Raw genomic sequence first — 21,736 nt, 5'->3', positions numbered from 1 at the left:
ACATCACCATTCTTCTAGAAAAGCCCTCACAATGGGAAATTAAACCTGTATACCCGGTTTAACCTGCAGGCATGGTTTCTCCAATATTCAGTTTAGCCTAAGACAATTTAAAACTCACTAGACAGCCTCATATCACTAAGGTCTTTTGTCCCCCATATGTTTCAAAATTTCAGCCAATTCTCAATTTAGAGGTTATAAAAATTAAAAGGTCTCCTACGTAAATCTCAACTCTCATCACATTGGGACATTTTGGCATACCTATCTGTTTTACGACTTACTGCCTAGGGGCACAATTAAACCAACCTCTACTCATACATGGCATTTTTGATAGAATCAAAATTTGGGAAGCTGATTACTTGTAAATCTTCCTACCTACAAGCATTCTTCCTCCAAAAATAACTTTCCTCTCATTCTTTAAAAAAAATAGTAGGGCCGGCTCCGTGGCTTAGCGGTTAAGTGCGTGCGCTCTGATGCTGGCGGCCCGGGTTCGGATCCCAGGCACGCCCCAAGGCACCACTTCTCCGTCCAACGTGAGGCCGAGACCCACGTACAGCAACTGGAGGGATGTGAACCTATGACATACAGCTATCTACTGGGGCTTTGGGGGAAAAAAAAATGAATAAATAAAAAAATCTTAAAAAAAAAAAAAAAAAAAAAAAAAAAAAAATAGTAAAAGAAGTTTAACACTCTTTTACTTCTACATACAGACATAAATATTTTTTTCATTGTGTAAAAAAGCTAATTACTCAAAATTCAGAGTTCATGGATGATGAATATATAGCAATACTAAATGTTTTATTTCCAGTAAAACTGAACTAAAATATAAGTTCCTTTTCCTGAAGAGCAGACAAGGCTACATAGTTTTTATTTTGTAATCTTAAAATCACCAATAGTTAAACATGGCTTTTAATAACGTACGATTATCTATTCTCTGAAACTTATCAGTAAGTTGTCAGCACCCACAGGTCATTCAAGCATCATACTTCATTTAAAATTATTTATTTCAGGAAAAAATATGAATAACGCATTTCCTAAACATAGTAGCTTAAAAAAAGTATTAGATCAGAGTATATTCATTTGCTATACAACTTCAAGGTCTAATCATAAACTTTCTCATGAGCAGCATAATAGACAACATAAATGCTTCCTTCTTCCAAATTTCAAAAATTACTTAACACACTGAAAGATAACATGGAACCAAACTTTTGTCCAAAACTTGAGCCTTTGCCTCTTCACAAAAAAATATTTTTCTGATTAGTTATAAATGCTAGAAGGGCGATTTGATGTGTATGATAAATAACTCCCAAAGAATACATATTTTTCTCAATTACTATAATAATGAAGTTGCCAGAATTCAAATGTAATGTCTGAATTTTGAATTTAGAGCATCCAGCTACTGATTCAAAATTATATCTTTGCCTCCTAAAGATGAAAGTACCTATCTCTTCTTGTCTCAGGAGCTAGACAGTAAAATATTTAATCAACTTATTAACACATTTTTTAAAGGCCCATAATGATTCCAAAAATTCTTAGTCTTCTTATTCTTATTCTTAGTCTCTCACACAATAAGTAAGTAGGCAATCTTCTGACCTTATTCTGAACTGGTAAGAAGAAAATTGATAAAAAGAAAAAAAAAGTTAAAAATTCCTAGTGCTGGGTAGAATAACAGGCTGATTTCAATTCTGTTTTATAGGCATATGAAATCAGGGCATTCTGGAAAAAAATATAATTTACCACATAATGTCTTCATTTTCCATTACATTTACATTATTGTATTCCACCCCCTACCTCCCTACCATCTATGCTGAGGAGATACTTAGGATCATTTCTTTAGGAAGGAAAAATATAAAATTACTCATAACAAATAAAAAATGAAGAAAATCACACCCAGGCTCAGTCTTCTACTATCACAAATGAGGTCTTCATCATGACATAGGTTTCTAGTCCGTTTTTCATTTTGGAAACTTTTCATTTTACAAACTTGTCCAACCCCAAGAATCACCAGTGGGGCTTGCTGAAAATTCAGGTTCCCTTGCTCCTTCCAAACTTAATCAGAATTTTCAGGGGGAAGGACCTAGAACTCTGTTCTTTTAGTCAGCATCCAGGTAATTTTTATGATGAGATAAGTTTGAAGAACATCGATCTTGGGACTACGTTCATCTTAAAAAAAAAAAAATTTCACTCCTAATTTTCCCTTTATGAGTTCCTTAGGAAGCAGCATGGATTAAAAGTATTGTGAACTGCACATATTAAGATAAAACCCAGTCCACTTTGCAGGATAGCCTTTTAGAGTGGCTAAAAATATATGAAAGTAAACTAGCAGTTCCTAATTGTTAATTACCCTGAGGGTTGGTGGGTCTAAGCCACTATCTTAAGCAAACGAGGTTCCTCTCAATTTGAATTATTTGAAGCATCATCACGCTTTCTATCTAGAGACTTCGCAAAGGGATGATCTTGCTAGCATGTGCTAATTAAAGACCTGTACAGACTGGACTAGCTATGTCTAAAATTAAAAAGACAATGCAAAATCAGGAAGAGCTTCTTGAGAATGGCATAAAAAGGAAACAAAGTGGATTTAGATATGTGTATTTCTTTACCATGTTATACCCTTGTGTGTGGTATAGAACATGGCACATAGAAGGCATTCAATACATGGTTGATGAGTGGATGAATGAGAGTAAATGAATGAATGGGGTGTGTGTCAGTGACACAAATAAAAATAGTATCATATAATTCAGTAACATCTTCAGGGGAGAGAAAAGTAGTTTTAAAAATTTCTATAAATTACCTGGTAGAAAACCTTTACCAGCCTTTAACCTGAATAAATGACACTGAAATTTATTTTCAAAACAGCAAAGGCAAATCCTGAGAGGCCCACAAAAGCACAAACATAAAGAGAAGGAAACAAAAGGAAACAAAAGCTAAGGTGGTGCTTCAGGAGTAACACAATCTGAGACAAGCAGCCCATGAAGACTAGCACACAAGGTCACGTCGACGCTCTTCCCCAGGGTGGGCTCAGCATTAAAAACCACATACAGACAGCACACTAAAGGGCCCAAATTCACAAGAACGACGACTGAACAAGAAGGGAGAGGAGAATTCAGGTAGAGGTGGGGCAAAAATCCAAGAGAAACAGAATGAAGAAGAGTGGAGGGAACAGCGTGCAACGTCTCATGCAGGGACCTCAGTGAGGACAAGGGGGCGCCAGGCAAGACTCGGTGAGAACAGAGGACGAGTGAAAGCGAGACACTCAATCACAGAAACACACCGCTTACCCTCTGCTTTAGTGGCAGTACCATCTTTAAGCAAATTAAAAAACAAGGGAAGGGATAACAGGGAACAGTTAGTAACATTAAGAAAATTAAAAAGCAGAATGTTATTAGCTGCTAAAAAAGCAAAAGTACAATTTAAAATAAAATTAGAAGGAAATAAGTTCAACAGCAAAGCAGAGTCTGAAGCAAGTCAGCGCACCTTATGTTGAAATCAGCTTGGTACAATGTGCTTTTGCCTTTGGAAAACAAAACAAAAAGGGCAACCCAGGGTAGTGCCTCAGTTGGTAGAGTGATTGTTGTTCTTTGTTTTAGCCAACTCTCATCCTCTTCAGAGTTCCTTTTTCTTAGAACAAAGTACTAGCAGAATGGGAGGGAAAAACTAAGAACTAAAACACTAAAGAGTCACCCAAAGGGCAGAGGCAAGTAAGAAGCTCAGAGAGGCTGGCTCTAGCAATGCCTATCCCAACTACACGTGGAGCAGCAAAGCTGTACAGCACGGTACCTGCGTCAAGGCCTACGGACTCCATATCTTCCCTCAGGTGTCTGGACTCTAGAAGTTTGGAAAAGGATCATCAGCTTTAACGCTATACTTCTGCACAGATGTAATATGTCAACCTAAGTAGTAATTTTAACAACTTCTCAGTAGGATCATGTTCTATTTTAGGAGGTTTTTTGCTTTTTGTTGTTTTGGACGTAAGGCAAGTAGAGGTAGAGTTCTCAGGAAATGGTAAGAGAATGGGAATACTCCAGTCCTGTTATTTGAAGAGGTAACACTAGGCTGAAAATTTACCATCAGTGCTTCTAAAAGGTCAGTTCTATATCTTCAGACCAAAAGACCTGAGTGCCTTGACTAGCACTGATGGTCCATATTAATATATCCCAAATACACACAGAAAAAACAGACTACTGAGTACTCTAAAGCTGGTTTTTACTCCCATTTTCAAGCAAAGAAACAAATACTAATTACAGATACTCAAGGTGGATCAAATGTATTGAAACACAGGTAAGTACTTAAAAATTGAACTAAAATAATAGAACTACTTCACCATAGGAGAGAGGAGTTCTTCCTGATCTCTTCATTACTCAATGGTTACATATCAACATAGTATCATAAACCCTCCTACGTAATGTTATAATAGTTAACATTAGAAAGGTAGGAAAGGAGAGCTCTTACTGGGTTTCTTCCCAATCAAAATGTATCTATGTATGAGATATTTCACCGTAGAGAAAACAAGACTGATTTAACAAATGCTCCAGAACAGAAATCTTTCAAATTAATAATGTTCCTATCACCATCACAGTTTCTTTCACTGTATAGGATAATCGTTTACAAAGGACTTTTATATAATTCCATTTATCACTAGCATATACCTGAGTCAGGTGGCTATTATTACAACTAATTTATGGCTGGAGAAAACAGACTCAAAGAGGCCGTGGCCTACTCAAAGCAACCAAGCTAATAAATGGCAGGCCCAGTAATCTTCTCTTAGTGTCCTCTTACTGTGCTTCCAAGCTCAAAACATTTTTAGAACATTAGTTTGAGAACTGACTTTGGAATTAGTTTATAAACCACATAAGTAATTCGGTCCCAATGTTTCATGAAGTTTAAATTATATTCATTTCTATAAAATCCAAAATAAAACCGATCCAGCTAAGTCCTCAGATTTTGGCTTGGAACAACTTTGCTTTTAAGAAACATAAAATGAAATAAACTATTAGCCTTACATACCGTAGGTGTTAAGTTGTCTGCTAAAAAACTGAGAAATTGACTTACCATTCTGTCAGATACCAGTTCTTTTGAAAATAACTTTTTTTTAATCTTTTGGGCTATCATTAGAGTAAATGCATGCTCCTCCCCAAGGCAACATATGGAAGGACAACACTGTTGTACAATATGGTTATGCTGGTGAACAAGTCCACCACATTCCTCTAGGGGTCTTCCTTGCTGTCGTCCCTCTCTCCCTCTCCCCCACTCAGCTCCCCCACTCCGGGTACATTCTCAAATGGGGAAATATCTAACTACAACGACTACCTTGGTGAATCCCTCACTAAACCCTTCTGGCTCTTCTTCCCCCAATGTCAAGAGGGGAGAAAACCCAGCTTTAGCAATATGGGAGGTGGCTTAGGTGCTCGCTGGGCTGCCACGAAGGGGGAAGTGAAGCTGAAGGAAGGACATGCTCAGGGCCATACACCATGTGAGCACCAGTGTACTTACTTGTCACTAAAAAGGATGATGCTCCAGAGAAAGGTAACACTCAACAAACTGGCTGTGAACCAGCATTAAGTGCACAGAGTTACTTATACTTAAATATCAGCCCTGCAACAGTGAGAATTTCCTCAATTATGGTTTTTGGTAATTTGCTACATAAATAAATTTGAGCAGAGGTAAGTGGCCTCTTGAACAGCAGAACCAGGGGGAAAGGTGGGGGGTCTGGTTACCTAAGGATGCGTACGACCCCGGAGGCAAGGCCGCGGCAGAGCTGAAAGGCGCAGCGCCTGAAGTCGCGGAGACTTTGGATTTTGCACTGGCAGCCGCGTTCACGTCAATGTCACTCCGAGAGCGCTGCAGGGACCCAGTCGTTGACACAGATTTGGTACTAACTGTAGAAGCTTTAATGGTGAAGGAGGAAACGTTAGTAAGGACTATACTGAAATTTTAAACATATATTGTTAAAACTTGATTTGCTTTTCTTGAAAACAAATATCAAGTTTTAACAAACGTTGGAGCACATATGCACTGACCAACAGTTTCTCCTGGTCACTGAAGACAGAGTCCAGCCAATGGTGAAGAAAATGAAAAGTGACCACAACTATACACCCCTATCACATCTATTTTCTTATAATCAAGATTAGATTATAAACTCCAAGAAACAGACCAGATTTCTGGTTAATATGAGAAGGGAAATAACAAAAACCCCGGCCAGTTTCCTCACGATGTGGCATAAACGTGCACTCTTACCCAGGCGCCCTCCCCCTCTCACCCCTAACAACCACCAAGCTGCTGCTGCTGCTGCTGCTCAAAGCATCACAAGTTGTCCTCACTCTCCCATCAAGTGATCAGAGCAAAGGAGCAGCACTATTTGCGGCAGCATCCCCACGCTGGAGGGAGTTGGGTGAGGAAAGGTCACAGAGCTCAATTTCTGCCTGCCGAAGTCATCCTGACAATGTCTTCCTCACGGCAATGGGCCCCTGGGAAAGCAGAGCTTTGCTGGGGACAGTGGGAGCACAGAGCAGGGCAGCACACTCTGCAAACCTGAGAGGGACCTGAGAGCAGGTCGCTGGCTTCCAGCAACTGAGCAGCTTCTGGGAGAAGAACAGCCCACCTGAGGTTAAGAAACAGAGCTCTCCCCTGGACTGCCTTCTCCACAGCTGTTAGTCTTACCTCTAGAGGTGGTACTTCCAGTAGGACTTCTTTTGGCAGAGAGCGGCCGACTGAAAATAAAGGTATACATCTGTTTATTATCAAATTTGTACTTTATCTGCGTTAATGCAAGTACAGTTCACAACAGGAAATTATGCTAAGAATTATTTCAGAGTTTTTAGAATTTTTCAGGTGATTTTGGACCACAATCTTAGGAACCCTCAATTTCAGACAAAGCTCTAGCATTATATTCTTGACTATCTTCTAAAGATACACAGAGAAGTCATAACTCAAGACAGAAGTCAGAAATACAGAATGAAGATGATAATACGTTAAGTCCTAGGTTTTGAATGCCCTCCATTTCCAAACTTGTCTCCAGGTTAACACTGACATTCTCTATGAAAAATTCACGTGTGTTACTCCAAAACTATATTCTAGGACTGCTATATAAATTTATCCAAAAACTACTCATGGCAGAGACCAAAGGCACCCATTTCTTACCATTCCCCATAGTATCTTATCTAGTACCAGAATCCATCTTAAGTAATGGGAAATTATAAAAGGCACATATATGTAAAAAATACAGCTAGAATTTGTGTTCTTGTACAGCAAATTTTTATTTTATTTTTTTCGTACTATTTTTTTTTAATAATTTTTTATTTATTTATTTTTTCCCCCAAAGCCCCAGTAGATAGTTGTATGTCATAGCTGCACTTCCTTCTAGCTGCTGTATGTGGGACGCGGCCTCAGCATGGCCAGAGAAGCGGTACTTTGGTGCGCGCCCGGGATCTGAACCTGGACCGCCAGTAGCGGAGCGCATGCACTTAACCGCTAAGCCACGGGGCCGGCCCCATTGTGCAGCAAATTTTTAAATATAAAATCTTAACACTAACGAAAAGCACAGCTGAATTCCTTACTTCAGACTCTCTTGAGAGCTAGAAGACGAGCGATCGGATTGCGGCAGGGACACAATGCTGTCCGAGTTCTTCAAATGGGACTGCAGGGCTTTCTGGTAGGAGGACTCCAAGGTGTGGTATAAGTGCTCGGCTTCTCTGCTGAAGTGACTGTGGAAACCCCAGTAACACCTAGGGAACACACAGCTTCCTGTTATGCTCAGTGGGCCATAACGGAGATTCACTGAGCTCTGGAGGACACCACATAACCTCTTCAAGGACTGGAGTCCTCAGTTTACCTGCTACTAGCAGCAGCATGGTATAAGGAAGAGAGTGTGAGCAAAGGAGGCCTGGGAGGAATCCCGCCCTCACAATTCACTGGCTTTCTGACACTGGGTGAGTTATTCAGCTTCTCTGAATCTCAGTCTCATTTATAAAATGAAAACAAAAGGGCCTAACCTGCAAGACTGGGAAGGCTTAGGGAAGAAGGAACTAAAACATCTAGAACTATACCTAGAACACAGGAGGGACTCATTAATGGCAGCTTTTATGAATACAATTTGACACTCATTGATTTGAAGTATTTGAAATTGCCTTAGATAACATGTTCAAAAGGGAATGGAAAGATATTCACAGCTACTTGAAATCTGTGTTGCATTATGACTAAAGAACTAGACAAAATTGGGGGAGGGGGAGAAAACAATACAAAGATAAAAACAGCATAAGAAGATCATTAAGAAATCCATTCCCAATAGTTTTTAGCAACTATTAATTATGTTGCTTATTTTGATAGGAAGTACCCAAGATGAGACTGTGGTAAGCACTTCAGTGTTATAGTGAAGTCCTCCAGAAAACTCAGAAACCAGGGAAATATAATTTAATGGAGAGCAGTTCAACAACAAGGACTTGATCAGTATATATTAACGCAGCCAAGTAAAACAATCTTCCAGGCTAGCAAAAACAGATTTTAACCTGTGTCAATTACAAGAGTTGGTCAACTATGAAAGCACAGACAAAAACAATGCGCTGTCCGAGAGAGTAAGTCGTAGCATCAAACGTCTGGTTATTTATGGCCAGAGTGGCAAAATTATTCTAAGGGAGGTACTGAATGGAGGGGGCCACAGCCACATGACTGGAGCATGACCAGTCCTAATGGCACAACTGCTTCAAATGTGGGATGGCAACATCAAGCTATCACTGTGACACTCCCAAGCATCATATCCATCTACCTCCCTCACCGTGACTCACACTTCCCAGCAGCCACCCGAAGCCTGCACAGGTCTGAGTGCAGGGAAGAATCCCCGTGATCGTGATCTTTCACGGTAAATCAAAAAGGTCACTTTAGCTTATGACTTGGCTTGTAACAGAGCTTAATGAATAAGAGAATACACTGAGTATGCATACAAGTGCTTTTCTGATGCATGTAATAATTTCTCATCAATTTAAAAATCAACATTCTGTTGTTTACCTCAGTCCTGTTTATATTCCAATAATATCAGTCTTTCAGGCCTGGGCATTGAACAACCTCCTAACAAAAAACTAGAGAAGTATTTCAAAATGGCCTTTTGGGGTTATGTTTAAAAGTCATGATTAACAAAACACGTTCAAGTAACTGAACGAATTTTTAATAAGGCAATGTAGACAGTGCATCTGAAAAATAAAGGTAGTGAATAAAAAAAGTGGTGTACGATAAACACTTACTTTCTGGCTTCTATCCTTGCTTCAGAATCGGCATCATGTATTCCCTTCTTTATTGTTTCGGCTAATACTGATATGTGTCTAGATATTTAGAAAAGAAATCAGTAACAATCATTAATATATGGTTTTATGTGGATGAAAACAGGTATGAGAAATAACTTCAAAATGGCAATGTAGAACTTAGAGCCTTTGTGCCAAGTGAGTCAACTAACATGCAGCTAAGAAAATCAGAACACCCTGCAGACCTTCTACCTTCTAATTCTGTCCCAGTACCCTACCTCCACCTAAGTACCCGAGAACTGTCCTCTCTTGTGTGATGTTTTTTAATAACTGTTGATTTTTTTCAGGCCCACTTTATTTAGCTCAATCTTTCATGAACCCAAACAAAAAACCCTATTTTTCCATGGTCAAAACTAGTTTCTATGGAAATTATAATGAGATAATAATCTTAATACTAAAGAAACTACCTACATCACATCTGTATAATAAACAGAATGTTTTTTCAAGTTCCACTACGTAACATGAACAATTATATAAAATTATGTAGCCATTTTATAAAATAGGTATTCTCTTTAGTTATGTCCGACCCCAGCTAGGAAGAAATCATCCAAGTGTCTCATTGAATATTCAACAAAGTTTTAAGAAAAGGGAGATGACTGGAATGAATAATTTCATAGAACAAAGACTAAGTTATCAATTCTACAAGCCCATTCCAAATCTTTGCCTCATCACTTCATTCATTCAATAAATATTTAGTGAGCACTTGGCTAAGTGGCAGACACTGAGCTAGGAGATGAATGAATACATGAGACTACTTCTGGGTTCTTCATGTTTTTCTGTTCTGCTCACCTGTCTCCACATTAAATCCCTCATTCCACTTTCCACCTCTAATTCTAAAACTATCACCAAATGAAGACATAATAATGAAGAGATTAAAGAACAAGGAAGTATTTAAAAAAATGTGCAACTATCTTCTAGATTCAAGTATTTTTAGATGAAATTTCACCTCTGGGAGGTTTGGCTTTGTTTCATCTCTGACCACTGCCTATGGAATGGGACTCCCAGGAGTACTTGATTTATTAAAATTCCACCACTAACAAAATGTTTAATATGCTGTAAAGTTCTTCACAAACTATACAATATACCATTAAAACTTGAGTGGCACTACATCATCTATTGTCTCCAAATTTAACTCAGAAAGAATAATAGGCACCTACAATTGATAGGAACTAGAAATGGCAAAGAATGAATCTCAAAATTAATAGAGACATGCTTCTTTAAGAATTCTACTTTTTATAATGATGATGCGAAACTTACCATACACCAACCTGAATAAAGAGAAAACTGCTGACTTTCTGATACAGAGGGATCAAAAAGGAAACTCTCAAATGAGTGAAATTCCTTTAAGGACCTAAGGGTTACACCTTGCCTACTAAGAGCAACTTTAAACACTGACCTCACTGGAACTGATAGGAACACGCCGCAGGATCAGAGTCACTAGAGTGAATCCTAGCTCTGTAGTTCTCATCATGCACATCTGTCCACATCTCTGGGCGCACTAACATTTCACTCGATGAAATTCACTAAAAGCTTCTGCCAATATTATGTGCTTTGCATCAGTAGAAATAACACAAGTAGACATGCAAACAAATGTTTAGATTTCTTATAGAAAGTGGGTGGGACCACTCACTGAGGCATTAAACCTCAAGATTCAATTCAGAGGAAAAAATAGCAAATCAGATGCTCACCGTTCCAGTGAATGTGTCTGCCATTCTTGTAAAAGTAAATCTAAAAATTCAAAACAGCGCCTGAAAATTGTAAAGAAAAAAACATGTAACTTAGTAATTTGTATCTTAGTAAAAATAAGAGCTTTTTTCTTCTTTAGTGACCCAACACTACTTTTTACACTTGGTACATTTCTTCTAATTTTTATGATCCAAAAAATAGAACATAAAAGATGGAATCAAAATTGACCGAAAACCAAAGCAAATGAAAATAACTAAGCACCTATGGTGGTCAAAAAGAAAAACCACAGAGATATAGGGACAGGATACAAGAGTTCTCTTGAAATTAGAAACTTGATCTTCATCGCAACGTTACTGAGAGGGCACATCATTGTCATTTGTTTTTTTAATACTTCCCCAAACAATACATTAATACAGGATGTACACATGCACAAAAGATCAATGTAATTACAGAATCAGGGAAGTGGTCTTTGCATTAATTTCACAGAATGCCTTGTAACAAAACAGTAAAAAATACCCTGAAAAACAGTTCTCGCCAAGTTTTCCCGCTGAGAAGGTCCTAGGTAATGCTTCGAAGAGATTTCCTCTAGCTACTCAGCTATTTTCCTCTCTTCAATCTTTCAACATCCTTTGATTTCAAGCCTTTTCACTTTTGTGATCTTTCTTGGCCTGATTTGTGCATAAAAACAATTCCAGTCTCATTTCCTCTGGATTACATCACCACTTTGGGTCCTACCTCTTTATAATCTCCTTTTTCTGAAGTCCAGGATAGCTATCTTTGTAGGAGTAAATCTTAATAGTCTTAGGATCCATTCAAGGAAACAAATCAGAAGGTAAACTTCTTCTAATGACCAGACTTTCTTTCCCATGATCCTCCCAATTCAAAACCCCATAATCCACATAATTACTGACTCAATAAATCCTTACTAAACTCTCACCCTATGCTACATGATGGAGATACACTGGTAACCAAGACACAATCCAGCAACCCAGACAGACAAGAAACAGTTACTGTGTGCCAGTAGCACACAGGAGAGCTATTCAACCCAGTCCTAGGGCTGGAAATAGTGGGGGTGTGGGGGGTTGTAAAGCAAACTTTCTCCAAGGAAAGACACTGACCTATGCCCACATCCTTCTTCACTGTCTCTTTCCCCACACTGCCCTAACCTAGGCCATGTTTATTTAACTTTTCCCTCACGTCATTTCCTGGTCTAGATTTTTCTTGTCTCTTTTCTTCACCTACTCCTACTCATCATTCAAAAAGCAGTTCAATTTTCAACTTGTCTATGATGCTTCTTGGGCATACATCAGCTAGCTTTAATGACTGCCCTCTATGAATTCCTAAATCCACAACACATGTTGTAACTCACTCTTATATTGCTTTGTACTATTGTTTTTAATCTCCCCAACTAAATTATAAACTTCTTACAGGCAGGGAGATTGTGCAAGCCACCTCTTGCAAATTCTACAAAGCAAAACTAGGTACAGGTTGAATATATAACAAAACTGCACTGCCTTGGTTACATTGCCCTCTTTGGTTCTCCTCTTTACCTTCCTGAAGGCAGAGGGACTGGGCCAGACGGTCCACATTACTTCTTTCAGCATTAAGACATATGGTTCTGACTGACATTCACACTAACTAAATACAAGAACAGCAATCTAAGCGTGTGGTTCAGAAATTGGTAAAGGGGGTGGCATTTCTATTGTCACAGTGATTGTAGGTGGCTACTCGTATTTAGTCCCAGAGGCCAAAACTGTTAAATCCTATGGACTGAACTGTGTTCCCTCAAAATTCATATGTTGAAGCCCTAACCTCCAATATGATGGTATTTGGAGATGGGGCCTTTGGGAGGTAATTAGGTTCACATGAGGTCATGAGAGTGGGGCTCTCATGATAGGATTAGTGCCCTTCTAAGAAGAAACACCAGAGAGCTTGCTCTCTCTCTGCCATGTGAAGACACAGCAAGAAGGCAACCATCTGCAAGCTACCCTCATTAGAACTCAACCATGCTGGCACCCTGACTTCAGACTTCCAGCCTCTAGAACTGTGAGAAAATAAATTTCTGTTGTTTAAGGCACCCAGTGTATGGTATTTTGTTATGGCAGCTCAAGCTGACTAAAACACTCAATATCTTGTAATGGTCCACAACAATGATATGCATCACCTCACTGGAGGAACTCTGCTTTACAAAGGAGAAACACATTCTGAATTTCTGTTGGGAATCTAAAAAATAGTGATGATGATAGCAGCAGCAGCAGCAACAAATTCTAATAATGGTTACCATTTATTAAGCTTTCACTGGGTGTCAAACCCTTTTTACCTAAATGACTGTGAATCCACAGAACAACTCTACACAGAGGTACTCTCATTCCTAACAGGTCAAATAATTAGAAAGTGGGAAAAGGTAATGCTGCAAGTGAAGTCTGTCAGGTTCTGAAGTTCACTATCACCCCTCTTGCAGACTTTACACTCTCACCTCTAGGGGGAGTTGACACTGCTTCCCTCCAATCTCAAGAAACTGAACTGTGGGTCAAGGGCAGACTGTATTCCTCAGTGATACACAATTGAGTCATGCAGTTAGAAATTAAGCTTTTTCTGTGGAAGGAGCAAATTGTTTTCTTCCTGGCTTTACACAGTTGAAATATTCCCCTTCTTTTCTCCCTCATGCCTTCCACCTAGCTGTTAACAAGATGGATATGGGGCTGCCTCATGCTTAGGAGGGTCTCCTATCCATGGAAACATGGCAGGACCAACGTGACACCCTGGGAAAGGAGGGAAACAGCAGGTAGCTGAGGTAAACTGGGCTCTAAGCCCTAGAGTGAAGGGCCCTTTCACTGGACTAAGATGAAGACAGAGAACTACAAGAATGGGGCTAAGAGGCTGCTGCCCAGGCCTGCCATTAATTTACCCTACAAAGCTCCTGATACAGTCCATTGAGAGGCTTCAGGTGTCCATGAATCCCCTGAAAATCTACATAAAACTATTCCGGGTATTTACGTTTTCCTGGGAAGACTTAACAGACTGTCAAAAGAGTCTGAAATCAGTCAAGAATCACAGATGCCAGCTAAAAGAGCCCTTATTCCCCACTTGCAGCCTACGGCAGCTCATCAGGACACAAGACAAGATAGGGACTTGGGAACAAAGCCCTAGCTAGCTACCCAGGTTGTATTTTCTGGGTGTATCTCCTGTAACGGTGCAGCAGAACAGGTGACTGGTCAGGATTCAGAATTCAAGAAATCATTATCAGAAGATGCAAACAACATACACCTCCTCCTATCTATGTTAATATTAAATAATTGCCATTAATTGTTACAATGTTTTTTTCTTACCTGTAGTTACTGCTTTCATTCAGAGCATGAGGTAGACAAATGATAGAGGGATTATCTCAGGAAAAAATGTATAGGGCGTCCTTCCCCTCTCTCCCTCCAAAGCCCCTACCAATTAACTCACACACATTCTCTCTCTCTCACACCCACACAAACACAAAAACAATAGAGGTCGTCCAAATTTACTTTCCAGACTTTAGATCATTTAGACTATTTAGATCTTCAATCCAAAGGCATTTATTAAAGCAATCTTAAATATTATTAAACATTTCAAACTTGAACTTCTTTCCATGGAGGGAAATTCGGAATTTGTTTTGCTTTTTTAAACAATCCATAAGTAATGGGGAAACTGTTTAAAAATTTACCTTCTAACTGCAACAGACTTGGAGGTACAGTTACTTGTTATGACAGGTATCAGCCTAGGGATGTGTGTGTGCTATGGAAAAAAAACAAAAGACAGAGGTGAACACTCGAAAATACAAAAACAAAACAAAACAAAGACAACCACTTTCTTACTAACTTACCTAAAGCACATATATATATATACATATATATTCAGAATTAAGTTTAAAAAGGAAAAGGAATTTCACTGGGAAATTCACTGGAAAGGAAAGTGCATTGCTGAAGGCCACGACAAATTTACAAAGCAAAAACAGACAACAGGATGATAAGTCCAAAATCAAAACAGATCATTGGCATGAAGTCTAAATTCTCTGAGCAGAAGACAGCTGAGTGAGTTCAAAAGGCGTCAGCAGACCAATACCTTTTGATATTGTCTTTTTTGTGTGTGTGTGAGGAAGATCAGCCCTGAGCTAACATCCATGCTAAAGATCCTCTTATTGCTGAGGAAGACTGGCTCTGAGCTAACATCTATTGCCAATCCTCCTCCTTTTTTTTTTTCCCCAAAGCCCCAGTAGATAGTTGTATGTCATAGTTGCACATCCTTCTAGTTGCTGTATGTGGGACGCAGCCTCAGCATGGCCAGAGAAGCAGTGCGTCGGTGTGCGCCCCGGCATCCGAACCCGGGCCGCCAGTAGCAGAGTGCGCACACTTAACCACTAAGCCACGGGGACGGCCCCTTTTGATATTTTCTTAATGAAAATGTCCAAAAATGGCTTTGGATTTAATATTTGAAGTAGGCAGTGCAAATAGTAAGAATGAGAAATACAAAGTAATTAACCCACAATAATCAGGAATATGCTGGATAGATTTTAGTTAACATCATCCAGCCCCAGTTTCAAGGGTTGGCTTTGGGAAAAGGGGATTTGAAGGTGGGGAGGAGGTGATGCGGAGAACTTTCATTTTAAGCCTTTGTGAACTACTAGATTTTATTGAAAACTTGTATGTAAATTACTCAGATAATTATTTAAATTTAAATAAATAAGTTAACTGAAAAGAATATTTTGTTTCTGTGCTTATATACAATTAATTATATTAAAATGTTAGGTGAATAACAAAACCACAAGTACAAATACCTAACACAGATTAAGGAGGAAAGAACAGGAGTGGTGTCTGGAGACATAAAGAACAGAGTATAGACAAGAAACAGATGTAGATGTTCCAATGTTTAAAACTAACGATGAGTCAGTCGATGATCAGCACCTCAGTAACTATACATCACATTCATAATTCACATTATGGAATGTAAAAGGCTCTACGCTATAATTAAGTGCGGGGGAGGCCAATATTGTATGTACGACATGATTCTAACCATGTATAATTACTCTAACAAAAAATGCCTCTAAGATTACTTATCAACGACCAATATCTACCACTTGCTTACTCTATGTATGGCCCCAAAACATACTTACCCGAATGATTAATCTAACAGCTACAACACCAGAAGTGGCCATAATTTTGGCACTATTTGGAATTAAATTAAAGATAGTTGGCATAATGGCTTCAGCTCCATGGTCAAACTTATTCCCCAGAACTGATGACAGATGCCTACAATAAGAAATGAATACCGGACTGTAGTTATATTTCTTGCAAACAGTGAAGCATATAAACCTCTTAACATTTTAGAGCCTTAATTCAAAGTTATCTAGGGATAAAAGACAAAGGTCTACGTAAGATACTTTAAAAATATTTCCAATGTGCACGTAGAAGACTTGGGAAATAGCCATTAGCACAAAGAATTTGTTCCTTTTTTTTTTTTTTTAATAAACCATTTCCAACTAATTAGTCTTAAAATAGTAAAAAACAAATTATCATGTACTAATAAAACATAAATATGAAAAGGCTCCCTCACTCTTTTATTCTTTGGCCCTTTTATTTATTTATTTATTTATTTATTTATTTTTTAAGATTTTATTTATTTATTTTTTCCCCCCAAAGCCCCAGTAGATAGTTGTGTGTCATAGCTGCACATCCTGCTAGTTGCTGTATGTGGGACGCGGCCTCAGCATGGCCGGAGAAGCAGCACGTCGGTGCGAGCCCGGGATCCGAACCCGGGTCGCCAGCAGCGGAGCGCGCTCACTTAACCACTAAGCCACGGGGCCGGCCCAGGCCCTTTTATTTTTAACATATAATATTCATGTTTCAATACTGGACTGTAGCCAAAACTTTACACAGCTGCAATGCCTCGTGACTGCTGCTGCTTGGCTATTCTGACATACTTTCTAACACAAAAGTTCCAGCTTCAAACACTGATACAGGTTTAGCTACAATAAAATTTTACCCCAGTACATGCCCTTAATTTTAACTTTATAGTTACAGTACTCTTCTAGAAACAAACCAGCAAAAATTCTGATAATCATGTTATATCCTGTAAGCAAAATCAACGAAAAAGCTGAGAAACAAATTTATAAAATTTCATTTTCCGCACTAGTGATCATAACTGCTACAAGTTTAAAATAGACGCTTCAGAGATAAGTCACTGAATAAAATTTAAAATCTGTCACACTTTACATAATTGGGCAAGAAATATTGTAAAAGTACTAACAGAAGTGTAACTGGAACAGGTCTTGGAGACCAGTCAGAAGTTGCATTAAAGTGACCCATCCGACACATTTAATGAACCATCTCTGAAGCCCTGTGATGAGGCTATTTTATGTGTGAGAAAGTGGAGCGTCGCAATCCTTACCCCAATGTGATACAAGCCTCCCGCACTACCTGAGACCGCAGGTCCTTAGCAGATAGTTTGAAGGCTCCATCCAAAAGACGCAAATGTTGAAAGAAGTTATCATACTCAGCAGCACCAGCCAAAAGTAAAGATCTAATCTTTTTTAGCTAATGGGATAGACAAAATTAAGAGATATACAAAACAATAGAAGCCATCAAATATGAGAAAATAACATCAAAGTTAAATGATATATAAATAATTTTCCAAAAAGAATTCAGCCAATTAAATATTAGCTAATATACTGAACAAATCTATGCATCACAAATAAGAATAATTTTTAAAATACAGTATGCGTGATTAATATATAATTCGACAAAATCTATTTTTTAATTGGAAATATTTTAGTGTATTTACAGATTCTATATGCTAATGATAAAATAACTAAAACCTTCATTTTAGCCTGTAAAAAGCTCCTCCCCTAAGCTTACCTTCTCCCACATTCCACTCAACTGCCATTTACTTAATGAATCAAAGGAAAAAGCAATCCTACAGTCTTTATGGTATCCTCCCCTGTATCACTACTAAAAGGCTAGTCTGAATGTGAAATGGAATACAACAGCAATTTCACGACCTCTCTCCTTGCCACCCAACCACTGTAAAGTAGTTTCCACAAGATCAGCTACACCCTCACTTTAACATTAGGCCCACTTATTTTCATTAATCCTCTTTTAAAAATAGAGGCTCAGAACTTTTTAGCAAGTGATATGAAGAAAGAAAGGAACAGAGGGACACACACTGAAAATGCCACTAAAAAGCTGCTTTACTGGCCGACAATCAGAAAATTCAATCTTCACTACAGTGAGAGGGAAGGTCCTCAGCAGGCAATCCAGTTAGGTCTTTGTTAAAAGTACAGGGTATACAGAAGCCTGTAAGTTGGCATGTTTTAAAAACAGAAATAGAAGTGAGGTCCTCCACTAAAAAGCTAAAGTGTAAATATGATAATTTACATTTAAAATGTCTACTACTTAAAATTCATTAGCGCTCTACCCCAATTTCATAATAAAGTATTTAGAATATTTAAATAAATCTAATGAAAACGTAATCACATAAAGTCAACAGCTTACAGCATTTACTCTTTGCTCCCAATCATGCTTGTCATCAGATAATATTTCCCTAATCTTGTTTATGGATTCCTCAAGGTCTCGGCTGGAATAAATCTGTAAGCAAAATTAATTTACAATCAACACAAGAAAATTTACAGAATACACAAAGATTATTTCTTATTTATATGAAGTCAGGAGCATTTAGTAATTGTAGTAAAAGAAATCATCTCATTTTTCAGAAGGACCTATGAGATAACATCTAGACAGATTTGTCTGAGAATGAACTTCTTCCCCATTGTGAACACACACCCACTAGATTTGATGTCCATGTATGGATAACCTTGCCTCAAATGTAGCTTCACTATAAACTTAACAGATGATTTCATGTACAAAAGAGAAAGAAGCCTACTGGGAAGCTGTCAGGGATGCACAAGTCATTTATTACTCTTAGTATTATTTACACCACCACATTATACCTTAACTTTAAACACTTTTCAAATCTACTTTCTCATTTATCCTCACAGTTTACTTATAACACAGGTAGGGGAATAATCAATCAAGAATGAAGCATGCTGAGAAGGTCAGACTCTAGGATGAACCTGAGCCTAATAAGATGCTTGTTATCTGATTTATACACATATGGCAACCAAGCAGAAGGTAACAAGTGATTCATACAGACATTAAGTGCTACAGGAGTCCCGAGCACGTGATGACATCAGCGTAGGCTGAGGAAAAGCATTATTAGCCCCCAGTCAACAATGGACGACACTGAGGTGCAAAGCAGCTAAAATATGTGACTGTACCCCAACTCTTACAAATAATCTTTGCTTCATCTGTTCGGTACTTTAGTGAAGCATTAAGATAGTACAAACTAAGCTTTTATTAAACCATTATTTAAAGCTTTTCAGACACCAAAATCCTTCAAATTTACAAAGTTTTCTTTCTAAGAAAAACCTCTAAATAAGCACGCTTCTTTGTTCTCACATTTAATCTAATCACTCATTTTTCCCTCTTTTATGTGGTGGCCTGACTCACAAACTTGTTACTAGAACAGGCAGCTTCTCTCCAGTTCTTATTGAAAGATCATCTTGGGCCTTGGCTTTTGCTCTTCATTTCAGCTATAAAAGGCTCCAACATTTTCTAGTCTGCAACCTCAGATCTCCTGTAGTCTTGATAGTTAAAATTACCTTACCTAGTAAGGAAGTTCACATACCACATATTTGAAAAATGAAATTTGAAGAGTAAGCTCATCCTTGTTTTTAATCAAACTCAAATATCCTTACTCACCTGCACTACAGGTACATCATCAAACGCTTTAATAAAATCCTCTTCATCAACAGCACCAGCTCCTTCTTTTGCAGCTATAAAAAAGGTTAATTTTTAAAATGAAAACAATGTGCACTGCAAGAGTCTGAATATACACTATCAAAATTACATTTTGAAAGATTTATAACTAGTTTTTTTAAAGGATTAATAAAAATTTACAGTGTTGTGGAATTGGAAAACATTACTGACTTTAATATCAAGATGAAGTATAGCAATTCTACCATATTATATACATTAGCTTAAAGTCACTTAAAAAGATTACTTGTTTAAGGAGGGACAGTCTAATCTTTAAAGAATTTAGATGATTTATAGTGTATTATATATTATATAGTGTAAATATATATATTTATAGTGTGTGTATATATATATATAGTGTACAAATCTTTTGAAAGATTCCTAATAAACAGATATAACAGAAAATTTAATTCTTCAGGGAATAAATTAGATTTTGTTATTGTTAGGGCTCTAGCATAATAAATTAGCGAAATAGTCAAATAAGTTCTAAAGAATTTAACAGTTCCATTTAAACTTTATGTTAGTCTCAAAATATTTCCATTTCCTTGAACTCATGACAACTTTGAATTTTTCATTTATGGATCAGTAGTAAGTTTCCCCCATCAAGTTGTAAGATGCTTTGTATACTTAGTTAATTGCTATCATTTGGGAGAAAGTTTTTCCTTTTTGCTATATAAACTTCACACATGAATATCATGTGATATTTTATCAGATTTTTTTCATAATAAAGGTTTCACAATTGGTGTATACGGTCATCCTTATACCCCTCATTAACAATTTACATTGATTAGTCTGAGCGCTTTTCTAGAGATTCTCACCAGACAAGCTATCTGGTGTTTGAGGTCATGATGGACTAGCTAGATAAAATAGGGATTTAAAGACAATTTTGGTAGTGGTAAATGTGTGTCCTCACTCTTGATGATCACCCACACTGCGTTCACAAGCTAACTATAAAGTGACAAGAACAACAACACATTGTGATGTGGAGCTCGGTATCTGCTTTAGTGTTAAGACTCCATCGCCCTCAGTGGATAGGTCAGGAGCATCTCCTCTGTGTAAGGCACTGTGCCTCGCACCCACATACTGAAGAGGACCTAAAGACCAACTACAGTCCCTGAACCCAAGGAATCTGACAAGAAGGAGTCAACAAGGAAATTCATGACTATGGTGTTAAACAAAATGTAAAAAGGATGAGAGTGGGGCTGAGGGGGAAGACAGGGCTGATATCTCTGCATAATCTACACAGTTGGGATTTTTGGAAGGGGTATGGATGAGGAATGAGAAGGAAAAGAAGTGGTCTGATCATGCAGAAATTTTCTAAGCCTTGTTTGTGGAACTGATGCCACCAAAGAATATATCAAGAAAAAGGATTAGAAAGATTGTTCAGCCATAAAAAGGAATAAAATTCTGATACAGGCTACAACACAGATGAATCTCAAAAACATTATGCTAAGTGAAAGAAGCCAGATACAAAAGATCACATATTGTATGATTCTATTTCTATGAAATATAAATCCATGGAGACAAAATGCAGATTGCTGATTGCCAGGGGCTGGGGGAAAGAAGAAATGGGGAGCAACTGTTTAAAGTGTATGGGGTTTCTTTTGAAGTGATGAAACTGTTTTGGAACTAGACAGAGGTGGTGGTTGCACAACATTGTAAATATACTAAATGCCACTGAATTGTTACACCTTTAAAGTGGTTAAGTTTATGTATATGAATTTAAGCTCAATAACAAAAAAATAATTTTTTAAAAAATGGACCAAAAAAAAAGATTAGAAAGAACTAAGAATAACAGCAACAAATGTAAGAAACAAGCACAGCTTTCCTTCTGCCATCCCTGATGTGAACGTCACTCTGTCTGTCAGTGCAGCTCCTTCAACACTGACAGAGATGCTGGTGGTTGAGTCACTGCAGCGGCTCCAAGTGGAT

At 38.0% G+C, this 21,736-nt stretch overlaps 1 protein-coding gene across 1 annotated transcript in view; it reads right to left on the bottom strand.

Annotated features, from left to right (window-relative positions):
• CLASP1 (cytoplasmic linker associated protein 1) overlaps nucleotides 1-21,736 on the bottom strand; it is a 263,343-nt gene that overhangs the window by 99,050 nt on the left and 142,557 nt on the right. Inside the window, exons 10-20 of the mRNA XM_087435033.1 lie at nucleotides 19,751-19,824; nucleotides 18,485-18,577; nucleotides 17,382-17,527; nucleotides 16,108-16,243; nucleotides 14,662-14,732; nucleotides 10,973-11,032; nucleotides 9,228-9,305; nucleotides 7,551-7,718; nucleotides 6,655-6,704; nucleotides 5,712-5,882; nucleotides 3,775-3,822 (exon numbers count right to left, since the gene is read on the bottom strand). Of these exons, the coding sequence (XP_087291159.1) occupies nucleotides 3,775-3,822; nucleotides 5,712-5,882; nucleotides 6,655-6,704; nucleotides 7,551-7,718; nucleotides 9,228-9,305; nucleotides 10,973-11,032; nucleotides 14,662-14,732; nucleotides 16,108-16,243; nucleotides 17,382-17,527; nucleotides 18,485-18,577; nucleotides 19,751-19,824 (1,095 nt within the window). The remainder of the gene's footprint in view (nucleotides 1-3,774; nucleotides 3,823-5,711; nucleotides 5,883-6,654; nucleotides 6,705-7,550; nucleotides 7,719-9,227; nucleotides 9,306-10,972; nucleotides 11,033-14,661; nucleotides 14,733-16,107; nucleotides 16,244-17,381; nucleotides 17,528-18,484; nucleotides 18,578-19,750; nucleotides 19,825-21,736) is intronic.

This window comes from Ceratotherium simum, chromosome 9 (assembly GCF_057802395.1).
Source record: "Ceratotherium simum simum isolate JZ-2026a chromosome 9, ASM5780239v1, whole genome shotgun sequence".
Lineage (NCBI taxonomy): Eukaryota > Metazoa > Chordata > Mammalia > Perissodactyla > Rhinocerotidae > Ceratotherium > Ceratotherium simum.
Note: the sequence above shows the minus strand (reverse complement) of the source record. Positions and strands in the feature narration are given on the sequence as shown.